At 42.6% G+C, this 25,378-nt stretch overlaps 1 protein-coding gene across 3 annotated transcripts in view; it reads left to right on the top strand.

Moving 5' to 3' along the window:
• PAAF1 (proteasomal ATPase associated factor 1) overlaps positions 1-25,378 on the top strand; it is a 577,308-nt gene that overhangs the window by 92,094 nt on the left and 459,836 nt on the right. For all 3 annotated transcript variants that reach the window (XM_044073392.1, XM_044073391.1, XM_044073393.1), the window contains one exon: positions 4,136-4,225. In XM_044073392.1, the coding sequence (XP_043929327.1) occupies positions 4,136-4,225 (90 nt within the window). The remainder of the gene's footprint in view (positions 1-4,135; positions 4,226-25,378) is intronic.

Below are 25,378 nucleotides of genomic sequence, written 5' to 3'. Positions count from 1 at the left end.
ATTTTGCGCATGTAGCTCAGGCTGCTCCAGCAGTGGTCACAGTGGACGTTGGGGTAAGCAGTCCTGATATTATGCATGTAGTTCAGGCTGCTGACGCAGTGGTCATAGTGATGGATGTCAGAGGAAGCAGTCCTGATATTACACATGTAGCTCAGGCTACTGCAGCAGTGGTCACAGTGATTTACATCAGGGGGAAGCAGTCCTGATATTAGCAGCAGCATGAGCCACATGCATAATATCAGGCTACTGCAGCAGTGGTCACAGTGATGGACGTCAGAGGAAGCTGTCCTGATATGCATGTAACTCAGGCTGCTGCAGTAGTGGTCACAGTGAGGGGCATCAAGGGAAGTAGTCCTGATATTACGCATGTAGCTCAGGCTGCTGCAGCAATAGTTAGGGGCATCAGGGCTAAGCAGTCCTGATATGCATGTAGCTCAGGCTGCTGACGCAGTGGTCACAGTGATGGACGTCAGGAGGAGCAGTCCTGATATTATGCATGTAGCTCAGGCTGTTCCAGCAGTGGTCACCGAGATGGCTGTGAGAGGAAGCAATCCTGATTTTATGCATGTAGCTCAGGCTGCTCCAGCAGTGGTCACAGTGGACGTTTGGGTAAGCAGTCCTGATATTGCACATATAGCTCAGGCTGCTGATGCAGTGCTCACAGTGATGGACGTCCAGGGAAGCAGTCCTGATATTACACATGTAGCTCAGGCTACTGCAGCAGTGTTCAAAGTGATTTGCATCAGGGGGAAGCAGTCCTGATATTAGCAGCAGCCTGAGCTACATGAGTAATATCAGGCTACTGCAGCAGTGGTCACAGTGATGGATTTCAGAGGAAGCAGTCCTGATATGCATGCAACTCAGGCTGCTGCAGCAGTGGTCACAGTGAGGGGCATCAAGGGAAGCAGTCCTGATATTACTCATGTAGGTCAGGCTGCTGACATGGTCACAGTGATGGACGTCAGGGGAAGAAGTCCTGATATTACGCATGTAGCTCAGGCTGCTGACATAGTGGTCACAGTGATGGACATCTGAGGAGGAAGTCCTGATATTACACCTGTAGCTCAGGCTGCTGACATAGTGGTCACAGTGATGGACGTCTGAGGAGGAAGTCCTGATATTACGCATGTAGCTCAGGCTGCTGCAGCAGTGATCATAGTGATGGACATCAGAGGAAGCGGTCCTGATATTACGCATGTAGCTCAAACTGCTGACATAGTGGTCACAGTGATGGACGTCAGAGGAGGAAGTCCTGATATTACGCATTTAGCTCAGGTTGATGACTTAGTGGTCACAGTGATGGATGTCGGAGGAGGAAGTCCTGATATTGCGCATGTAGCTCAGGCTGCTGCAGCAGTGGTCACAGTGAAGGGCATCAAGCGAAGCAGTCCTGATGTTACACATGCAGCTCAGTCTGCTGCAGCAGTCGTCACAGTGGTGGACGTCAGAGGGAAGCAGTCCTGATATTACGCATGTAGCTCAGGCTGCTGACATAGTGGTCACAGTGATGGATGTCGGAGGAGGCAGTCCTGATATTACGCATGTAGCTCAGGCTGCTGACATATAGTGGTCACAGTGATGGACGTCGGAGGACGAAGTCCTGATATTACGCATGTAGCTCAGGTTGCTGACGTAGTGGTCACAGTGATGGATGTCGGAGGAGGAAGTCCTGATATTACGCACTTAGCTCAGGCTGCTGCAGCAGTGGTCACAGTGAAGGGCATCAAGCGAAGCAGTCCTGATGTTACGCATGCAGCTCAGTCTGCTGCAGCAGTCGTCACAGTGGTGGACGTCAGAGGGAAGCAGTCCTGATATTACACATGTAGCTCAGGCTGCTGATGTAGTGGTCCCAGTGATGGACGTCTAAGGCAGTCCTGATATTATGCATGTTGCTCAGGCTGCTGCAGCAGTTGTCACAGCAATGAACGTCCGAGGAAGCAGTCCTGATATTACGCATGTAGCTTAGGCTGTTGACATAGTGCTCACAGTGATGGATATCAGGGGATGTAGTCTGGATATAACCCATATAGCTCAGGCTGGTGATGCAGTGATCACAGTGATGGACACCAGGGTAAGCAGTCCTGATATTACGTATGTAGCTCAGGCTGCTGCAGCAGTGGTCACAGTGATGGACATCGGGGTAAGCAGTCCTGATATTACGGATGTAGCTCAGGCTACTGCAGCAGTGCTCACAGTGATGGATGTTAGAGGAAGCAGTCCTGATATTACGCATGTAGCTCAGGCAGTTGACACAGTGGTCACAGTGATGGACATCAGAGGAAACAGTCCAGATATTATGCATGTAGCTCAGGCTACTGCAGCAGTGGTCACAATGATGGCTGTCAGAGGAAGCAGTCCTGATATTATGCATGTAGCTCAGGCTGCTGTCGCAGTGGTCACAGTGCTGGACATCAGGGGGAAGCAGTCCTGATATTATGCATTTAGCTCAAGCTGCTGCAGCAGTGGTCAAAGTAATGGCCGTCAGGGGAAGCACTCCTGATATTACGCATGTAAGTCAGGCTGCTGACGCAGTGGTTACAGTGAGGGGCATCAGGGGTAAGCAGTCCTGATATGCATGTAGCTCAGGCTGCTGACACAGTGGTCACAGTGCTGGACTCAAGGTGAAGCAGTCCTGATATGCATGTAGCTCAGGCTTTTGCATCAGTGGCCACAGTGATGGACACCAGGGGAAGCATTCCTGATATTACGCATGTAGCTCAGGCTGCTGCAGCAGTGGTCACAGTGAGGGGCATCAGGGGTAAGCAGTTCTGATATTATGCATGCAGCTCAGGCTGCTGACGCAGTGGTCACAGTGGGTGCCAGGGGAGGCAGTCCTGATATGCATGTAGCTCAGGCTGTTCCAGCAGTGGTCACAGAGATGGCCGTGAGAGGAAGCAATCCTAATATTACGCATGTAGCTCAGGCTGCTGACGCAGTGCTCACAGTGATGGATGTCGAGGAAGCAGTCCTGATATTATGCATGTAGCTCAGGCTGCTGACGCAGTGGTCACAGTGATGGAAGTCCGAGGTAGTTGTCCTGATATTACGTATGTAGCTCAGGCTACTGTAGCAGTGGTCACAGTGATTTACATTAGGGGGAAGCAGTCCTGATATTACCCATGTATAGCTCAGGCTACTGCAGTAGTGGTCACAGTGATGGACGTCAGAGGAAGCAGTCCTGCTATGCATGTAGGTCAGGCTGCTGCAGCAGTGGTCACAGTGAGGGGTATCAAGGGAAGCAGTCCAGATGTTACGTATGTAGCTCAGGCTGCTGCAGCAGCAGTGGTCACAGTGATGGATATTGGAGGAGGCAGTCCTGCTATTACCCATAAAGCTCAGGCTGCTGATGCAGTTGTCACAGTGATGGACACCAGGGGGGTAAGCAGTCCTGATATTATGCATATAGCTCAGGCTGCTGCTAAAGTTATGGGTTGCATGAGTTTGCTGTGCTGCTTACTTGTTTTTGTAGATTGCGTCATTGTCATGTAATCATACCTGAAAGTAGTGCATTTTTGGTTAAGGACAACTGTCTGGTAATCACTTTAAGAAAGTTCACTGTGAAAAGCCAAAAGTGATAGTTGTTTCTGAAAAGATTGTGGTGGAACAGGTACACATGCTGCTTTTACACTGGAATTTCATACAGTTATTGTGAAGTGTAATTTATGAAATGGGACAGTGTGGAGTGCTTGTTTCAGAATGTGGAACTACTTTCCCATGGTAACTATTCTTTTCTGTACAGTATGTGACAGTAATAAAGACTTTAGTCAGTGCTAGTGAAGCTGTTTGTAGTTTTGTGATAAGTATTATTCATTTACTTTTGCATTTTTTTTGCACAGAGCATAAACCCTCCATGTATCTTTTTTAGTAAAGAATAATCCTGTTATTATGCAACAATGCAAACAAATCGGAAGCTTGATTATCCATGAACTTGCTTGCTAAGTTTGGATCATCTTGAGTTGAAGACCCTTCATTATCTACATTTGGTGCATTTTTTATGAATTTTCCTAATCCGTTAACCTTCTTTCAGTGCTGAATTGATGTATCTGTTGTGATGGGAACAACTGTCAAAGCTAATTATCGTGTGATGATTTGACAGTGTCTTATATGTACTGTTGTGTTTCTTTTTCTCCTGCAGAAAAGCATACATGTTTCCTGTCCAGATGAAAACACTTCTTCCAAGTTTCTGGCTCCGTTTACATCCTTTAGCCAAATACATGACAAAAGTGTAAGTGTTGACATGTTACATAGTAATGTAGGTGTTGACATGTTACGTAGTAATGTAAGTGCTCACATGTTGCATAGTAATGTAGGTGCTAACATGTTACATAGTTATGTAGGTGCTCACATGTTACATAGTAATGTAGGTGCTCACATGTTGCATAGTAATGTAGGTGCTCACATGTTACATAGTAATGTAGGTGCTCACATGTTGCATAGTAATGTAGGTGCTCACATATTACATAGTAATGTAGGTGCTCACATATTACATAGTAATGTAGGTGCTCACATGTTACATAGTAATGTAGGTGCTCACATGTTGCATAGTAATGTAGGTGCTCACATATTACATAGTAATGTAGGTGCTCACATATTACATAGTAATGTAGGTGCTCACATATTACATAGTAATGTAGGTGCTCACGTTGCACAGTAATGTAGGTGCTCACATGTTGCACAGTAATGTAGGTGCTCACATGTTGCACAGTAATGTAGGTGCTCACATGTTGCATAGTAATGTAGGTGCTCACATATTGCGTAGTAATGTAGGTGCGCACATGTTGCGTAGTAATGTAGGTGCTCACATGTTACGTAGCAATGTAGGTGCTCACATGTTGCGTAGCAATGTAGGTGCTCACATGTTGCGTAGTAATGTAGGTGCTCACATGTTGCATAGTAATGCTTGTTATCATAAAATCTGCCCTTTTCATTTAATGTGCAGATGACGGGTGTAGTAGAATTTTCTTAAGAAGATAAGTTGAACTTTTTGGGCTATCTTCCAGAGCAGAGACACAACTCTTGGGCGCACAGTCCTGTGTTTTATGTGTATGCACTGTTAAATATTAAATGTACAGAAGTAGTTCTATTAATGACACACAGCTAGAATTTTCCTTCCTTGGGCCCAAGTGGCTGACAAATGTACCACTGGACCCAGACTACTTTCCCAGTTTTGCACTAGTGACCTGAGGTTGCATTGTCTCAGGGGTTTCTCCTATTCTCAAGATACTGTGACCTTGTGGTCACTAAATACATGTAGCAGAGTTGGGGGGGGGGGGGTTGTCCCTCCTGCAGAAATGCTTTTTTTTTCTTTCTGTTCGATTGCTGTCTGCATTTTGAGTGATTTTAAATTTGCTGGATGATCACAAAGGAGAGTCTAATTATTGTCAGAGAATCAGAGTGCATGTGAGATGCTTTTGTGGGTGGTGATTGCACATAGACTGCCGATAGTATTATTTAAATACTAGTATGTCTGGAATTACACTTGGACAGCAGAAGTTTCATTTGGAGCCGTCCTTTGTCTTTATTTTAATACTGTATTAAAAATCTGATATTCTGGTGAGTAGTTAACTGCCGATAGTATTATTTAAGTACTAGTATGTCTGGAATTACACTTGGACAGCAGAAGTTTCATTTGGAGCCGTCCTTTGTCTTTATTTTAATACTGTATTAAAAATCTGATATTCTGGTGAGTAGTTTTTAAACACCTTTATTGAATTATCACTTGTGACATAGGCAAATTTACATTTACACAAAAGTAATTGAACTGTATTAACAAACATTATACTTCACATATATTGGTATATATCATATAACCAAAGCAACATTACATAAATTATTCAATTCCTGCCCCCCTTCTTTTAAGCAAGAAACATCTTTATTAAACCATCACTTATGACATAAGCATTCACACATTTATATACATGAAAACAAATCACACCAACACAATCCTAGTTGCAAGCATTTTGCATCACTAACCATACTGACACACTCCCAGTTGCAAACATTATACATCACTTATCTACCCAATCATTTTCAGTCAAACATTACATAGCTCATTAAGTCCTGCCTTCTTTTAAACCACATTCCTCCTCTGCATGTATTGTTCCCACAATTCCCATTTTTCGTATGTAATTTGCTCCTACCCTTTTCTAAAGATCTCCGTTCCAGTTTTGTCTGTTACTATATTCACTACTTCCAGTATCGTTGGTTTAAATTTTGATTTCCATTTTCGTAATTGCTTTTTTTGGCAGCCACAAAGATGTGATAATATGCTAGTTGAAATTCTAATTTTGTGTGCCTTATTCCTTTTAATTTGCAGTGTTTACTTTTGAGGTGTTTGGTGTAGTTCCACAGAGAAATCAGGCATACTACAGAAAAATGAGAATTGGTAATGACTGCTGTAAAGGAAGAAGCCCCAGGTGGTGGGTGGGGAAGTGGAATCACAAACTTCAGAGTCTCTGCTGTTAAGATACGTTTTACTGAGCAACATTCTGAACTTACTGTTTGGTGATTTTCTGTCCAGAATTTTGACAGCTTTCTATTGTGTTTTTTTTTTTTTTAAGAAGTAAAAAGTAAAAACAGATTTGAACTATAGCCTTGTGGTATTAAACAAATCTGTCAGATGAATAACAGTTGAATAAATACACCAGATATCCCCAGTAGGCTAGCTAGTTTGTCATGCTATATCAGAAGCTTTGTTAGAGAAACACTTTCTGGGTGGTTTAAACTAAGTACTGAATCAAAAATAATGTTGACTTAAGTTTCATCTATTCAGTAAGTTTCAGACTGTGGGATGTTTTAATAACAGTTTGTTTTGAGAGGTAGGCTGGAGTGTGTTTTAGAATGTTCACAGGAAGTTAAGATTGATTGCAGAGTTATAATTGCCATGTTTCCCATGTGAACTATTGACAGTAATCCTGTCCACAAGCTAAATATTTAGGTAATGAGAGTGCAGCACGTTAGGCATGTCCTTTCTAGAACAAAGAAGTGCCTTCGTCATGGATGGCTTCACAGTGAAACGCAGAGATAATCCACATTCCAGGCTAGGCAAATATAAGCCGATAGTAAGTTGCCCATCAGGAATATAGCAGCTGTCTAGGGCGAAGTCCTTTCACCTCAGATACACCTACGGGTCTGGTCATTGTAGACCCATAAACCTCACAAGCCTTTTTAGGTTTGTGAAGGGTCAATCCTGTCTGTTTAATCTGCCTGCCTTATCTGAAAGTCATCGAGGCCTTGAGTGAAGTAAAGTACATACATACATACAATTTATTTTGACATAGTCACAGCTTTTTACACCATTCCTCACACAGACATCACATAAAAACTTACCAAACTAAACATAAACCCTTATGTTACTCAGTGGATAGCAAACTGGCTCATGGAAAGATATCAGTAAACTAAGACTTAGGAGTGTCTACTCCTTGAAGACTCATGGTAAGAAGTGTCCCCCAAGGCTTAATGCTGAGGTCTCAGCTTTTTGGTATGTTTCTCTCAGATCAGAAGTTTCTGCCTGGCCGAGTTTACCAACGGCTGTAAACTTGAAGCCACCATCAACTTCCTTGGGGATTTCCAGATTTTACAAGATTGACTGACAGACACACTGAATGCACAAGCATGGCCTCGAGCTAAAGGCCAAAACGTGTCCTGTTCTGTGACCAACAAGCGCACCCTTACTCTAACCACATTAATATCACGTCACTCAGAACAGGCAGTTATCAAAGATCTGGATACAGTAGTTGGCAACTGTGTAATCACAGGAAGTCCTTCTGCTTATCCCAGGTGGTTACTAGGGATATTTCTACCAGGTCCAGTGTTGTGAACATGGCTTTCTACACCTTCCTTATTAGGCCCATAATTGGATACAGTGCTCACTTTGGCATGTGCCTTTCCAGATTTATGATCCAACCTGAAAAAAAAAAAACAGCATTTCCTTGCAAAGGCCTAAGTTGCAATTTGTATGTGGAACACCTTAAGTGCTCTCAATCTCTCTCTCTCTGTATCCAATCTAGTGTAGACTCCTTTTGGGCCACCTCTGCCTAACCTACAAGGCTTTAAATGACCCAGCTGTGGGTGACCCCCCCCCCTTCATGATCACAAAACTGGCAACACTGTGAACCCCAGCCTAATGACCTTTTCCTTCACAGAAACATAAAAAAGCTGCTAGTGTGGTAGATCACACGAGGAAATCCTCTCCTTTTAAACAGGCTCCGTCTTCATATCTAATCGAAATAGTTTCCTCACCTTCTTCAGATGCAGCCTGGATGAGTGAATGAGTAGCTGTAAGTCCATCCTCAGTTTCCCCTCAGAAATCCTCCTAGAAAGAGGGATTAGCAAATAAAGGGAATCTTACTGAATAGGCTACAAAAGAACTTGAAGATAAGTGGCCTAGTAGTAACCTGCATGTGTGTTAGCCACAGTATAAGGTGGTAAGATTAAGGTAGTAACCTGCATGTGTGTTAGCCACAATATAAGGTGGTAAGATTAAGGCAGTAACCTGCATGTGTGTTAGCCACAATATAAGGTGGTAAGATTAAGGCAGTAACCTGCATGTCTGTTAGCCACAATATAAGGTGGTAAGATTAAGGCAGTAACCTGCATGTCTGTTAGCCACAATATAAGGTGGTAAGATTTAAGTGTAACCTGCATGTCTGTTAGCCATAATATAAGGTGGTAAGATTAAGGCAGTAACCTGCATGTGTGTTAGCCACAATATAAGGTGGTAAGATTAAGGTAGTAACCTGCATGTCTGTTAGCCATAATATAAAGGTAGTAAGATTAAGGCAGTAACCTGCATGTCTGTTAGCCACAATATAAGGTGGTAAGATTAAGGTAGTAACCTGCATGTCTGTTAGCCATAATATAAGATGGTAAGATTAAGGCAGTAACCTGCATGTCTGTTAGCCACAATATAAGGCGGTAAGATTAAGGTAGTAACCTGCATGTGTGTTAGCCATAATATAAGGTGGTAAGATTAAGGCAGTAACCTGCATGTGTGTTAGCCACAATATAAGGTAGTAAGATTAAGGTAGTAACCTGCATGTGTGTTAGCCATAATATAAGGTGGTAAGATTAAGGCAGTAACCTGCATGTGTGTTAGCCACAATATAAGGTAGTAAGATTAAGGTAGTAACCTGCATGTCTGTTAGCCATAATATAAGGTGGTAAGATTAAGGCAGTAACCTGCATGTCTGTTAGCCACAATATAAGGTGGTAAGATTAAGGCAGTAACCTGCATGTCTGTTAGCCACAATATAAGGTGGTAAGATTAAGGCAGTAACCTGCATGTCTGTTAGCCACAATATAAGGTGGTAAGATTAAGGCAGTAACCTGCATGTCTGTTAGCCATAATATAAGGTGGTAAGATTAAGGCAGTAACCTGCATGTCTGTTAGCCACAATATAAGGTGGTAAGATTAAGGTAGTAACCTGCATGTCTGTTAGCCACAATATAAGGTGGTAAGATTAAGGCAGTAACCTGCATGTCTGTTAGCCATAATATAAGGTGGTAAGATTAAGGTAGTAACCTGCATGTCTGTTAGCCACAATATAAGGTGGTAAGATTAAGGCAGTAACCTGCATGTCTGTTAGCCACAATATAAGGTGGTAAGATTAAGGCAGTAACCTGCATGTCTGTTAGCCACAATATAAGGTGGTAAGATTAAGGTAGTAACCTGCATGTCTGTTAGCCACAATATAAGGTGGTAAGATTAAGGTAGTAACCTGCATGTCTGTTAGCCACAATATAAGGTGGTAAGATTAAGGCAGTAACCTGCATGTCTGTTAGCCACAATATAAGGTGGTAAGATTAAGGCAGTAACCTGCATGTCTGTTAGCCACAATATAAGGTGGTAAGATTAAGGTAGTAACCTGCATGTCTGTTAGCCACAATACAATATAAGGTGGTAAGATTAAGGTAGTAACCTGCATGTCTGTTAGCCACAATATAAGGTGGTAAGATTAAGGCAGTAACCTGCATGTCTGTTAGCCACAATATAAGGTGGTAAGATTAAGGTAGTAACCTGCATGTCTGTTAGCCACAATATAAGGTGGTAAGATTAAGGCAGTAACCTGCATGTCTGTTAGCCACAATATAAGGTGGTAAGATTAAGGTAGTAACCTGCATGTCTGTTAGCCACAATATAAGGTGGTAAGATTAAGGCAGTAACCTGCATGTAAGCCACAATATAAGGTGGTAAGATTAAGGCAGTAACCTGCATGTCTGTTAGCCACAATATAAGGTGGTAAGATAAGGCAGTAACCTGCATGTCTGTTAGCCACAATATAAGGTGGTAAGATTAAGGTAACCTGCATGTATAGCCACAATATAAGATTAGTAAGATTAAGGCAGTAACCTGCATGTCTGTTAGCCACAATATAAGGTGGTAAGATTAAGGCAGTAACCTGATTAAGGTGTAACCCACAATTGGTAAAGATTGGTAAGGTAGTAACCTGCATGTCTGTTATACAATATAAGGTGGTAAGATTAAGGTAGTAACCTGCATGTCTGTTAGCCACAATATAAGGTGGTAAGATTAAGGCAGTAACCTGCATGTCTGTTAGCCACAATATAAGGTAGTAAGATTAAGGTAGTAACCTGCATGTGTGTTAGCCACAATATAAGGTGGTAAGATTAAGGCAGTAACCTGCATGTCTGTTAGCCACAATATAAGGTGGTAAGATTAAGGTAGTAACCTGCATGTCTGTTAGCCACAATATAAGGTGGTAAGATTAAGGTAGTAACCTGCATGTCTGTTAGCCACAATATAAGGTGGTAAGATTAAGGTAGTAACCTGCATGTCTGTTAGCCACAATATAAGGTGGTAAGATTAAGGCAGTAACCTGCATGTCTGTTAGCCACAATATAAGGTGGTAAGATTAAGGCAGTAACCTGCATGTCTGTTAGCCACAATATATAAGGTGGTAAGATTAAGGCAGTAACCTGCATGTCTGTTAGCCACAATATAAGGTGGTAAGATTAAGGTAGTAACCTGCATGTCTGTTAGCCACAATATAAGGTGGTAAGATTAAGGTAGTAACCTGCATGTGTGTTAGCCACAATATAAGGTGGTAAGATTAAGGCAGTAACCTGCATGTCTGTTAGCCACAACAGTATAGGTAAGATTAAGGCAGTAACCTGCATGTCTGTTAGCCACAATATAAGGTGGTAAGATTAAGGCAGTAACCTGCATGTCTGTTAGCCACAATATAAGGTGGTAAGATTAAGGCAGTAACCTGCATGTCTGTTAGCCACAATATAAGGTGGTAGATTAAGGTAGTAACCTGCATGTCTGTTAGCCACAATATAAGGTGGTAAGATTAAGGCAGTAACCTGCATGTCTGTTAGCCACAATATAAGGTGGTAAGATTAAGGCAGTAACCTGCATGTCTGTTAGCCACAATATAAGGTGGTAAGATTAAGGCAGTAACCTGCATGTCTGTTAGCCACAATATAAGGTGGTAAGATTAAGGTAGTAACCTGCATGTCTGTTAGCCACAATATAAGGTGGTAAGATTAAGGTAGTAACCTGCATGTGTGTTAGCCACAATATAAGGTGGTAAGATTAAGGCAGTAACCTGCATGTCTGTTAGCCACAGTATAAGGTGGTAAGATTAAGGTCTTGTTCTGTTGGTGGCTGTCAGATCAAGGAGGAGGAGGCTAAGGGGCAGCAAGTGCTGAGAATGTTCAGGAAAAGAGGATTGAAGGCTTTGAGTGCCGAGTAACTCTTCATGTTGTAGTGGTGACTGCGGCGCAGGGTAATGTAATCTTTGTGGCTAAATAAGAACATTTAATTATGCAACCAGGTTAGACCCAAGAGCTGCATTTCAGTTATGACCTGTTGTAGCACAATTAAATGCAATGCTTCGGTAACACACATGACCACAATAAAAGAGTGCACTAGACATTCCTACCATGGGCCAACAGAATTGCACATTTCCTAGACAACATTTCTCACATAGAATGGTCCCAGTTAAAGAGCTTTGTTACCCACCACAATTACAGGTTGATAGATCATGGCAAAGACTCCAGCTCAGTATCTTCCTCATTTTCTCTGTTTGCTCTTGTAACTTGTTCATTCTTCCTTATCACACAGTTCAGCAGCTCAGACACTGCACCACTGTGTTAGGTGAACTGCACCTCTGAACACCCTTGCCTACTAAAGCAGCAAGTGTACACGAGGAAAAGAAGCCCTCGACCTTTTTGCAAATAGTAAGTTTACATGATAGAGACCCCCCCAAACAGTTCAGAGGTTGCAGTTCGCCTGCTTAAAATACAGCAAGGTAGAGCTGTTGATTAGTTAGCCTGTACAGCCACAAGTTTGGCCTGTTCAAACAGCAACTCTGCTAAGGAAATCTTGACTGTCATACTGTAGTTAAACTGTTTGGGTTCAGGGATAAAGCCTTATTTTCAAACCTGTGGTGATGCTGAGGTATCACTGTTTCCCTCCCCGAACCTGTGCACAGTTTTATTGGTGTCGCAGTCTGCCCCACTGTTCACAACATTCAGTTTGCTAATGTAACACATCACATTCACCTTGTCCCTGGTTTTACACACACTTCATTTTTTTCCGCATTCTTACTTTAACTTACTTTAACTTTTACTTACTTTAACATCTGATATGACTGTGTAGTTCATTTTTCAGAAGTCTGCTCTGTGTACATCTTGATTGACTCCACTACCTTGAGAATTCACTGTCTTTGCTCTCTTCCCATCCTCTATTACCTTTATGTGCCGTCTTTTTCCTTCCCACTTTATCCACCTTTGACATTCTCCAAAAAGAAGCCACACACTGTTACTACACCTACCTAACATTTGTCTGGCCTCCCTTCCCCATCAGCAGTTACTCAGACTTTCCATTCAGTCCGGATAACAAAGCATTTTGCCAGCCCTCTACCACAAACCACATGTGAATTACAACAGCAGCCATTCCTGCAGTACAGCTGCTCCTTGCATACAAGCCTGCCCACTTCTATACGCAGTCATGTAAATGCAGTATCAAAATACACAGCAATCCTCCCTCTGTTTATACTTGCCATTTTAACAGTACCACCGAAATACTCCAGTGCCCTCGCCCTAACAGTACTCAGTTGGATATCCAGAAACCCAACACTATTGCATTTACAGTTTCCCAGCAGAAATGCCTCACAATTGTTTTTCAACCCACTGCTGTTAAGTCCTCACCACCCATACGTAGGCACCATAATTCTACAGCACAGTATAAACAAGATTAATCACACGGATCCATTTCATAACTTACTGAAATTCTGTAGTCCTCTCAATCCCCTATTAAACATCCTCCTCCTTCACCGAACCCAACCCAGGCCCCACCAAGTACTTGCTAAATTGTCAACCTTCCAACATCTTAAATAATCATCACATACTCATAACTGCTGTTCTTAACGCAGGTGGCATACTCTGCAAATTAGAACAAATACACGCCTTCCTTATTACAAAAGACCAACTATCGTTGCATTCTCATAATCTTTTGTTAAACACGACACCCCTAAACTCAAAGCATATTTCCCAGGAATATGTATACCTGGTTCAAGTACTGGGGATGGCTCTCTCCTACTTAAAGAACACCTAAACATTTTCTCGTATACTAAAAAGGTCCTTGAGGGTTCATCATGACCCCAACTGGCTTTCCATCCGTATTGGCAACAAAGAGGGGACTTCCAAGCCAGCTGCACACCTAGTCGCAGGTGAATTAGAGCTATCCCATTGTGAAAATGAGAAATTACAAAAAAGACAGTAAAAATTATTCATTTGTCTGTGGAAGATTATCTGTTTGCGGATCGGCAGGTAGCGCACTCACCTTTAGTGCTAAAAGTTCAGATGGTTATGGATTCTATTCTCATTCCAGGTGATTGGATTACTGACCATGCAGTGCAGAGTTAAGGGGGTTACTGTAATCATGAGTGTGTTGTTCTTTTGCCGAGATGTTAAACCTAGGTCCCCTCTGGTGGTAGCTCAGGTGGAAGATCCCATGTCAGCTGTCCCCTATAGTACTATAAATATAACCTTGGGTCTCCCCTAAAAAGAGGCCATTGGTCTAGTGTGGCTAGCAGCAGTTCAGTTGCATTTTATTTCCATTTTCTCTGGTATAGCAAAAAATGTAAAAAAAACATAAAGTTAAACAAGCAGTTTGGGTTTCATCTTTAGTACATGAGATGGTTTTCAGTAATTTAAAGGAAAATTAAAAGTCAGATGCAGTCAGAGGTGTTTAAGTGAGACACTGGAAGACTGTATAATGTAAAATTATAAAAGGCTAGAAGGACTAGAGAAGGCTTTAAGTAGCAATTGACAGGATGTGATAAAAATGCAGAAACAACTGGAGGTTGAAATGAATCCAAGACTGGTTGAATATGAGGCTTTTCAAGAACTGTTTCAAAAGTCTGTCTTAAGACAAAGCAAGCATGAGATTTTCAGAGGCACCAGAGAAACTGGAAATAACAAATTGCAGAATTTTATGAAAGTACAACTAAGCAACTAGACTGGTATTCCACCACATGATCTGTTAATTGAGAGGATGTATCGTGATTATACTGCAGATCTAACCGTGAGAAAGCAACCAGGACCTATGTTAGTAAATATGCAGTCTTGCCAACAGAAAGAGCTGCCCCTGACAAACATATGGCGGAAGTGAAGAACATTAAAGGTGGAGTGTTTGTGGGAAATTATTTATTCACTGTGTGTCAGATAGGAAAGAAAGTTTATCCTGGCAATCAGATGATGTCCTGAAGCAGGTGTGACATTTTGGTGGTAGCTTAGGTGTAAGATCCTATGTCAGCTATCCCCCATAGCTATATCCTAGATATGTTCAGAATATTTTTCCTCCAGGATCAAAGACATGTTTTGGCTGCAGAACTGGCTAAGGAGGAAATAAAGTTTAGCCAACAAAGAGTTAGCCAGTAGGGTGAAGGGTCACTGCTGCTCATTCTTTTGGGAGTAGTAAAGTCCATTGCGAGGCTTTGTCAGTGAAACCTTTTCCGTTGTTCCACAGAAAAATGTTTGAGTGATAATAAATCATGGCTCCTGATTAAATGTCTGCACTTGAAATACTGAGTGCCAAAAACCCAGAGAAGAGACTATCTCAAAAATGGCTGCTCTTGACTTTTTTAGGGGCAGCCCTAAAAAGGATTCTGATTTGTTATGTAACACACTGGTGACAGGGAATGAAGATATCTGTCTATCAGAAAACCCTCAGCCTACAGAAGAAGGCATCACCTTTCCAATGGAAAAGGTAGAAAAAACAGGCAGGTGAAAAGGAAGAAATCAAAACTGAACGTGGAAGGATTGAAGAACATCACTGTAAGAAAAAAGAAGAGAGAGACAGATGTTGACTACATGGCTCAAGCTGTGGATTTACATTGCCAGCTGGATGAGAATTTAATACGCAATGAAAACAGTGGAATTAATAAGACTAACAGTGATGAAGATCTATCCTTCATAACAACTGATAGAGCAGAAATGACTGCATTAGAAGCTGAAGATTCTTCAGAGATGGTCAGCAAAGATATTCTTGTAGTTGGAGATTCAGTTGTTAGAGGAACTGATTCTTATATTTGCAGAGATTATAATGAACATTGAGTAGTGTTATGCTTGTCAAGAGCAAAAGTAGATGTGAAACCAGCCTTGTATGTAATCTAAGGAAGTATGGATCTGTTTTTATTCATGTTGGTACAAATGATGTCACCAACAAAGATTCTCTGACTGTTAGTCGGGAACTGACAGCCCTCCTAGATAGTATAGCTTGTACTGGTGTTAGGACATATTTTTCACAAATCACCTATAGAAAGGATAGTCAGGTCACTGTGAATTAAAAGATTTTTTGGATAAACACCTACATGGAAATAATGTCCTGTTTTAAAAAAATGGAAATGTGTAGAGCAACCAAGCCTTCTTTTGGGCACACATGTTCAGACAGGATGGTGTGCATTTGTCTAGATCAGGGAAGATAATTTTTGCAGCAGATATTTTGCAATATTTGACAAACACTATCCAGGATTTTTGCCAGGTCAAAAATGTAACAGTTCACAGATAGCAACATTTGATGCATCTCTGATGGTTGTTAATGCTAGGAGCATTAATAATAATGTTTTTTTTATTAGAAAATTTGCTACGTTCCCAGAAGATTGATGTTGTTATAGTTTGTGAAACATGGTTAAAGAACAATGACTGGAAACCAGTTCTGTCAGGGTATAAATGTTTTTACTGTAATCGACATTTTAACAAAAAATCAGCTGGAGGTGTTATGATAGGAATTAAAGATAGCTATGAGACTTGTGATTATTACATGTTCAATGATAACACCAATATAATAGACTGTGTAACTGTGACATTAAAGACGACCCTGGAACATATAACATTTGTTGGAGTGTACAGACCACCAAAGTCAAGTACAAATGACCTAGAGGAATTCATAAATTTTTTACATGAAACACAGAAGGGAAGAATAATATTAGCTGGGGACTTAAATTTACCAGAAACAGACTGGAATAATGTTGATTCAACAATGTTAGTAAAGAAATTATTCAGAGTGTATTCAGGAACAACAAATGCTTCATATTGTAAAAAAAACTTACCAGGGGACAGAATATACTAGAAATTGTAACTTCAAGTCAAGTTTTACCACCATTGGTGTGCAGTGATCATGGGGTCATAAAGGTTAATTTGTTGCTAGATAATTCTGCCAAACTGAAATCTAAGCCAATGCACAGAAGGTTAATTACAGATTATAGGGAAGCGAAACAGTTACTCTGTAAAACTAACTGGAGTGAGGTGTTCAGTGGAAAAACTGCAGATGGAATGTGGAAAGGTTTGAAAGAGAAATTGTTTGAGTGCAAAAAGTAAAAAAAATGTTTAACATCAGGATCTAGGCACGCAACATCGAGGAGGGGGGGTGTGTGTGTGGTTCCATAACAACAAGATACCCGAGTAAGGTGAGAGACAAAAAATATAAGAAATGGAAGAGAGGTCGAACTACAACTTTGAAAACTGAAATAAACGAGCTGGGCAAACAGATCAAGCATAGTGTTAGACAAGATCAAGAACATTTTGAAGAAAATTTATATAAAGATATTGAGCATAATAGGAAACCTTTTTATAGATACACAAGATGTGGAAGGAGTAAAGATACACAAATTGATAAACTGTGTGCAGATTCTAAAATTTATCTTGGACACAACAGATTACAGATATAATTACAAAATCTTATACAAAACAGTTTGGCTCCACAAAAGGGGTGGTAAGTTGTCCTAGTGACATCCAGGTAACCCCAGATACTGGAATCAAATTAGATTATATTGAAAAAGAACTGTGCAAACTGGATCCAAACAAAGTGCACGGAGGAGACGGAATAAGTAACAATGACCTGAGAACACTTGAGCAAGAACTTATACTACTATTATATGTTATTCACTAGGTCATATAAATATGGGGAGATTCCTCAAGATTGGAGACATGCACTTATTAAACCTGTCTTTAAGGGAAAGGGGAGTAGGACAAACCCAGAATCATATAGACCCTTAAGTCTACTTTCATGTTGTTAAAAATAATGGAGAAGGTAATACTGGATACGTTATTGTCAGAAGTGGATAGGTTGGGACTTGAAACCATATATCAGCATGCATATGTTGAAAATAGATCTAGTACCACCTGCAGCATGATGTTTTATAATATAATATAATAACTGCTATGAATGAAAAATTGTGCTGTGATGGGATTTATATAGATTTAACTTCAGCATTTGAAGGTGTCATACACAAAACACTGATCAATAAATTAGTACAACTAGGTATTGATGCACTGTTGATAAGATGGATAGCTGCATGGCTTACAAGTAGGAAATGGCAAGTATTACACACCAGCTGGACAGGTGAAATCCTTGGTTACAGTTAAGGTGTCCCACAGGGCTCTGTACTAGGCCCTTACTTGTTTAGATTGTATCTTTCAGACCTTACTTTTTTGTCTGAGGTGTTCTACAGTCTATATGCTGACGACCTGAAATTGGGTAAACTGATTACAAGTGATACAGATAAGGCACGTCTGCAAAATAATTTGACTAAATTGACCATTTGGGTACAGGAGAATAATATGTTGATAAATACATCAAAAACTAAGCATATGAGATTTGGGAGGCATAAACTGAAAGGTGAATATTTAATACAGCACACAGTGATTGAAAGTGTATACTCATTTAAGGACCTGGGTATATGGGTAGATTCAGCTATGAGTTTTTCTAATCATATCAACCAATTGGCTAATGATAGTTATAGAACTATAGGTTGTATAAAAAGATTTATAAAGTCTAGGAAATCAAACATGATGAAGTCATTGTTTGTTAGTTACATTAGACCCAAACTTGAGTATGGAATAACATTATGGAAACCCTATAGGAAGACAAGCATGAATAAACTGGAAAGAGTACAGCAGAAATATACTAAGGGCATCCATGGATGTGAAAATCTAAATTATTATGAAAGACCTAAATATCTGAACTTGTACAGTGTCTCTTACAGATATTTAAGAGGAGATCTTATTCGGGTATACAAGGCATTTAGGGACAACTACCTCTGGGAATGATTGGGGTTATCAAAAAGTACTAGATAATCGTCTGAAAACCTGTGTAGAAGATTCTATAGGAATGAGAAGTGTACTAATTGGTTCTCTGACAGAGTAGCTGATGCTTGGAACAGGCCACCAAATTTCATTAAAACAAGTACTAGTTTAGATATTTTTAAGAACAGCCTGGGCATTTATTATTGGAACAAGTGATCTGATATTGTTAATCCTCGTTCATTCCTTACGTATGGGTATCGGTTCCGACCTCGGAACCGAACCAGCCATTTTTCAAGCTAGCGTCAGCTTCAAACTCTCAAGGTAAACTCTTACCCACAATTCCCCTCACCCTGTTACCCCGATTTCGTTTGCCGCATTGACATCCGGTCGTGTCAAGCTACTTCTCTTGAGCCAAGTACAGTCAATTGTTAATTGCTTTACAAATTACTTTTCTGTCAGAAAAGTTGATATTTTATTGTCTCTTGCCCTATCGCATCTAGCGTTCATAATTTCCTCAGGTTTTTTCTGTCCTTTACTTCCCCTTTTTACCGCGAGGTAAATTTCTCCTTACCATCATTGGTAATCCCTTTCCTTTTCTTTTTCATACCTTCGGGTACTCTCTTGTACCATTGTTGGTATTTTTCTGTTTGTTAATATGGCAGATAAAAAGGGTAGTCCGGGGTTTAAGCGGTGTTCTGATTGTGGACACACACTGCCTACTTCTGATGCACACACTCCTATGTGTTTATTGTTTGGGAGCTTCCCATTTATCTGTTGAACCACCTTGTACTATATGTGAAAACTTTTCTAATAGAACTTTGTTAGAAAGGAAAAATAAGGTGATACTGAAGGGACTTCTAAAATCTCCCTTTTCAGAGGCTATTTCTGGGTCTGAGGTCTCAACCCCTCCTAAAGCCCATAAGAAAATGTATGTTTCTACTAAGGCTAAATCCTTGCCTTCGTCCCCGGCTGGGGACTCTCACCAACCAAAATCTAAAAAGGCTAAAATTTCGGCTCTGGAGCTCTCTGTCAGCCCCAGTGCTTTCGGTGCCCAGATCTTCGGCACTGAGGCCTTCGGCTCCATTAGTGATTTTGGCTCCGTCCTCTCCTGCAGCTTTCTACATATCGGCACCGAGGGGCTCTTTAGTTCAGACCTTTACCACTGTATCAGCACCGACCGATCAGTCGGCGCAGACCTTGACCGCATCGGCTCCGAGATCTTCCTCGGAACCGAGGCCTTTATTACTGACTCCAGTTTTGTCAGTTCCAGTTTCGTTGGCACCGACAACCACTTCGGTACCGATCCCTGTGTCCATGCAGACAGTGACATTGGCACCGATGACTTCTTCGATGCAGACTACAGTAGTTCAGTCTTTCTCGGCACCGTTGTCCTTGGTGCGATCAGATGAGATGGGCACCGAGTCTGCTTCTTTTGTGGACAGGCCTGTTTCTCCCTCAGTCTCTATGAGGTCCACTAGAAGTCTTTCTGAACATGATGTGTTGCATCTTGTGGACCAGGCATTCTTGGCCAGAGGTATTCCACCTCCCAGGAGCTGTCCTTCCTTGGGAGGTGTTCTCCCATCTCCAAGGACACCTTCTTATTCTCCTCCATTGCCTTTGAAGTCCATGGGTATAGTACAGTCTTCCCCTTCTGCGGTTCCCTTTGTGGATCTCACTAAGGAACCGCAGTTGCCTTCGTGGCAGGAAAGTTTTGCTATGACCCAGGATGTCAGCTGTGATACGCATAGCTTGCTGCTCCACAGCCATCCAGGGATTCTGAGTTGGCAGGCTGAGCCACTTAGGGGAGGAGTGCCCCTTGTCCTTGACATACAAGCCTCTCCGGGTGGACCAGCCTTTCAACTGATGGAGAAGGCTTTCGTTACTGCTGGCAATACCGGACTGTCTATACCTCCGCCCTCCTCTGGTACACTGGTTTCACAAGTCGCACCTAGCGGTCACCGGGTGCAAGGGTCTTAGGACATATTCCCTCAGGAATCCCATTTTTCGTTGTCTTCAACTTCTCCCACTGAGGAGGTCCACCGGAAAAGTTTGTGTAAGAGGAAGCACATGGACTCCACAGAGGAGTCTCTCACCGAAGACACAGATTTCGGTGAGGGGGAAGGATCCTTTCGGTCACCCTCTGAGGTATCCTTTGGCGATATCCTTGAAATCCTGAAACAGAGAGGTGACTGGCAGCCCTCTAATCAGACCCCTGAGGAATCTGTGTTCCTGCAGGCTTTTCGCACCTGCCTCCTACCTCCTGGGTTATTCCACGTGCCGATGAACTTGTCAGGTTCATCGTCCAGCGTGCTTGGAAGGCCCCTGATACTGTTGAAGCTATTCCCCGGAGGCCAGATAAGAACTGGTCCCCTCCTGCTTCATATCCCTATTGGTCCAAAGGTCTTCCTGTAGATGCTTTGGTGGTGGCGGCTGCAACAAAAAAGGATCTGGCAGAAGAAGAAAGCCAGACTGTCCATCCACCTAACAGAGAGTCCCGGGCCCTGGACAGAATAGGGAAGTGCACTTTTGCTTCAGCGACCTTTGCTGTCAGGTCCCTGAACTATATGGCACATTTTACCAGGCTTCAAAGGGATCTGGTCTTTGAGCTCTCTGAAACCTTGGCTGGTGCCGTGTCTGATGAGGTCTGTGACAAAGTGGCCTCTCAGCTGGCCACCATTGAGTCTATATCTAACTCCTCTATGCGATTGATATCTCACGCATTAGAAGGAGCAGCTAGAGCGGCGGGCTCAGCTGCGGTCTTGAGATGACACGCCTGGATGCGCTTGTGCAACTTTGCAGAACCTTTTAAGTCTTCCTTTCTTAATGCCTCCATTGAGCCCTCCTCGTTGTTAGGGCCCAAAGTTAAAAGCACACTGGCCAGATGTGAACAAGACGGTAAGACCCTTTCTGCCGTAGGTGTCCGTTATTCTTCCCCTCAACGTGCTTTCTCCAGAAACCAGAAGAGTGGGAAGATATGGTTCAAGAAATCTCAGGGTCCTTTCCATGACACACAGGCCGAGTTCTCCCCCAGAGGCAGAGGGGGGAAACTCACAGGGAAGACTCTCCTTTTGGAGCAGAGGGGAACAGCGTAACCAGGGTTCCAGGGATTCTTTCCCTGGTCAATCCTACCAGCACTCCTGAAGAGCGGCCCAACTCCTTTCCTCTGGAGGTGGTTGGGGGACATTTCTCCTTGTACCCTTCTGCCTGGCTAACCATCACCACCGATTCTTGGGTACAAAGGATCATAACCAGAGGAGAGGTTACCATATCCCCTTCGATCTTTGTCCTGTCCCTTCAAAAAATCTTCCTGACGTTACACCCAGTCAAAGGGAAGAAGCAGCACTAGAGATAGAAAAGCTGCTAAGAAAACGAGTCATCCAAATAGTCCCTCCAGACCCAATAGGATCCGGATTCTACTCGAGACTATTTTTGGTGCCATAGAAAACCGGGGACTGGAGACCAGTTTTGGATCTCAGTGTATTGAACAAGTTTGTGAGAGTACAAAAATTCCAGATGGTCACAATACAGTCTATCCTCCCGCTTTTGGAAAAAGATGATTGGATGTGCTCTATAGATCTTCAAGATGCGTACTACCACATAAAGTTGGACAGGCCATCAAGAAGATTTCTGCGCTTCTGTGCGAGAGCCAGTCACTACCAGTTCAGAGTACTGCCCTTCGGACTCTCTACAGCCCCCAGAGTGTTCACAAAGTGTATGGCAGTTGTCACAGCTCACTTGTGACTTCAAGGATTCCAAGTGTTTCCGTACCTAGACGGCTGGCTCATTTCCGCCCCCACCAGACATCTACTGGAAAAAGCCCTGGCATACTCTCTCCTCGCTGCTCAAAGGCTAGGCATAACCATAAACTGGCAGAAATCCATTTTCACCCCATCTTAGTCGACAGAATTCATAGGGGTTATCTTGGACACAAAAAGCTGCAGAGCTGCTATTCCAGAGCACAGAATTTTAAGGATAATGCAACAACTAATTCCAATCCATTCAAAGGAAAAATCCACGGCTCACTCGGTTCTACAGCTGTTGGGTTCCATGGCAGCCACCATCGCCATTGTCCCCCTGGCCAGGTTTCACATGAGGTTTCTACAATGGCTACTGCTCACCCAGTGGTATCCATTTCAGCATCCTGTTTCAGCCATGATGCATGTAACCCACAGGTGCAAACAGGATTTCAATTGGTGGATGACACACATTCTCTCTCAATGGTCTCGCCCCTTTTCCCCCCAGCAACCCAAGGCCACAGTGACCACGGACACCTCCCTGATGGGGTGGGGGGGGCAATGTCAGGGACAGACAGTCCAAGGCACTTGGTCCGAACTGGAGGCCCATCTGCATATAAATGTTCTAGAGCTGAGGGCGGTACTTCTTGCGTTGCAAACATTCCATCCCCTGCTGCCGTCTGGGACTATTGCGATACAATCAGACAACATGGCGGTGGTCTGGTATATCAACAAGCAAGGTGGAACCAAATCTTACCCCCGTTGTCAAGAGGCCATGAGGATATGGCAATGACTGATGGCTACCAACCATTTACTTCTAGCAACGCACATTCCCGGGAGTTCCAACGTGATAGCAGACAGACTCAGCAGATGCATTCTGCAAACTCACGAGTGGTCCCTGAATCCCTTGATAGCGGCGGAGAACTTCCACCACTGGGGCCGTCCTTGCTGCGACCTTTTTGTATCCCCGACCAACTACAAATGCAGCAACTACTTCGCCCTGATTCCCCCTCCGGGACAGTCACCCAGGGACGCTCTAGTCCACGATTGACCCTCAGGTATTTTCTACGCTTTTCCGCCCTTACCTCTCATTCCCCAGTTTCTGAAGAAAGCCCGGCGGTTGAAGAGCAAGGTAATCCTCATAGCACCATATTGGCCACAACAGACTTGGTTCCCATTCCTTTGGCCTCACCTACTAGATCGACCATGGATCCTCCATCCAATCCCGGAGTTGATCTCACACCCGCAGAACCTGGTTTATCCCAACCTGAACAGCCTGAAGCTAACGGCTTGGCTACTCCAATTCCCTTGATTGCCAGGCAGAATGATTTTTCTTTACCAGTACGTGATATTCTCATTGCTTCTCGTAAGTCTTCCACTAGAATTATCTGAGCAAGTGGAAAAGATTTACCTGTTGGCTGAAAGATAAACAAGTAGACCCCTTTTCAGCACCAGTGTCGATAATACTAGACTATCTGGCCGACCTGTTTCAATTGGCTCTATCTGCCTCTACCATTAGAGTTCATTTGGCTGCAATCTCTAATTTTCATGAGGGTGTCCAAGATTCCTCTCTTATGTCCCATAAATTGTGCAAGACCTTCATAAAAGGTGTGCATCATCTGAAGCCACCTTTTAGAGAACCTATTCAACCATGGGCTTTATCATTAGTTCTACAAGCTCTGACAATGGCACCTTTTGAACCAGCCTCTTCTTGCGACCTCAAGTATTTGTCATGGAAAACCTTGTTTTTGGTCACTATTACTTCTGCCAGACGTATTTCTGAACTTCAAGCTTTATGTATCAAGAGTCCATACTTGATTTGTCATAGAGATAGTGTCTCTGAGAACTAGTCCGTCATTTCTGCCTAAAGTGATCTCTGAAGTGTCCATTAATCAAGCCAATGAATTGCCAGTTTTCTTTCCCAACCATTCAGAGGAGAGTATTGCCTACATACCCTTGATATACACAGGCAAATCCGTTTTTACCTAAACAGGACTAAAACCTTTCGTAAATCTGACCAGTTATTTTTGGCCTTTTCTGGACCTAGATTAGGATTGGCTGTTGCTAAGGTCACATTAGCTAGATGGTTGAAGGACTGTGTGACCTTTATTTACACACAACGTAATATCTTGTTGCCTACTACCATGAAAGCTCATTCAACAAGGTCTGTGGCAACTTCTGCTGCCTTCCATGCCAGAGCTTCTTTACATGACATCAGTGCAGCTGCAACTTTGGCTACGCCTCATACCTTCAACAATCATTACAAATTGGATTTGGCCTCCAGGGGAAGAGCATCTTTCGGTTCTATGGTGCTCAGGAATGTCCTTCCATGAGAGCCTCCCAGGAATAGAGGTAGCTGGGGACTCTGTCCCATACGTAAGGAATGAACGAGGATTAACAATATCAGATAAAGAAGTTATGTCTTATCATAACGTTCCATATGTATTTTTGATCTTCGTTCAGTCATTATGACCCTCCCTCCTTCCCCATCCTGTGGTTTCTAGTAGATCTCGCCATCCAGTTCTCTTAGGTTATTTGACCAGAGGTAGCCTCTACCTTCTTTAACTTGCAGACTCAATCTGAGGTAACAGGAGAGGGGAATTGTTGGTAAAAATTTAGCTCGAGAGTTTGAAGCTGACACGAGCTTGGAAAATGGCCGGCTCGGTTCTGAGGTCAGAACCGATACCCATACGTAATGACTGAACGAGGATCAACAATACAGATGGAACGTTATGGTAAGACGTAACTTCTTTTTTTGGTATATTGGCAAGCTAGAAGGGCTTTAATGCCCGTGCTTGAAACATCTGTATGTATGTATGTATGTATGTATGTATGTATGTGCACTGTCAAGTGCAAGTCCCTCATACCCTCAAACTTGTATATACCATCTCCAAGATCGCCATACCTTTGAAGAAAAGGGAACATTCCAAGAAATGGCATCTTGGACTTGAGGTATGTAAGGCTGTTCTTTCAGCCATTCAGTCTCTGCAATTCGGGACTCACTGTAGAGGGTCCCGACTTTTCAAACGGTTACCAAAATCATTGGATGGGGAATCTCAGTCATCCTGGGTCTGGCCCCTATGTTT

This window comes from Protopterus annectens, chromosome 5.part1 (assembly GCF_019279795.1).
Source record: "Protopterus annectens isolate FY-2018-M chromosome 5.part1, PAN1.0, whole genome shotgun sequence".
Lineage (NCBI taxonomy): Eukaryota > Metazoa > Chordata > Ceratodontiformes > Protopteridae > Protopterus > Protopterus annectens.
The sequence above is the reverse complement of the archived record's forward strand: the minus strand, read 5'-3'. Positions and strand labels throughout refer to the sequence as shown.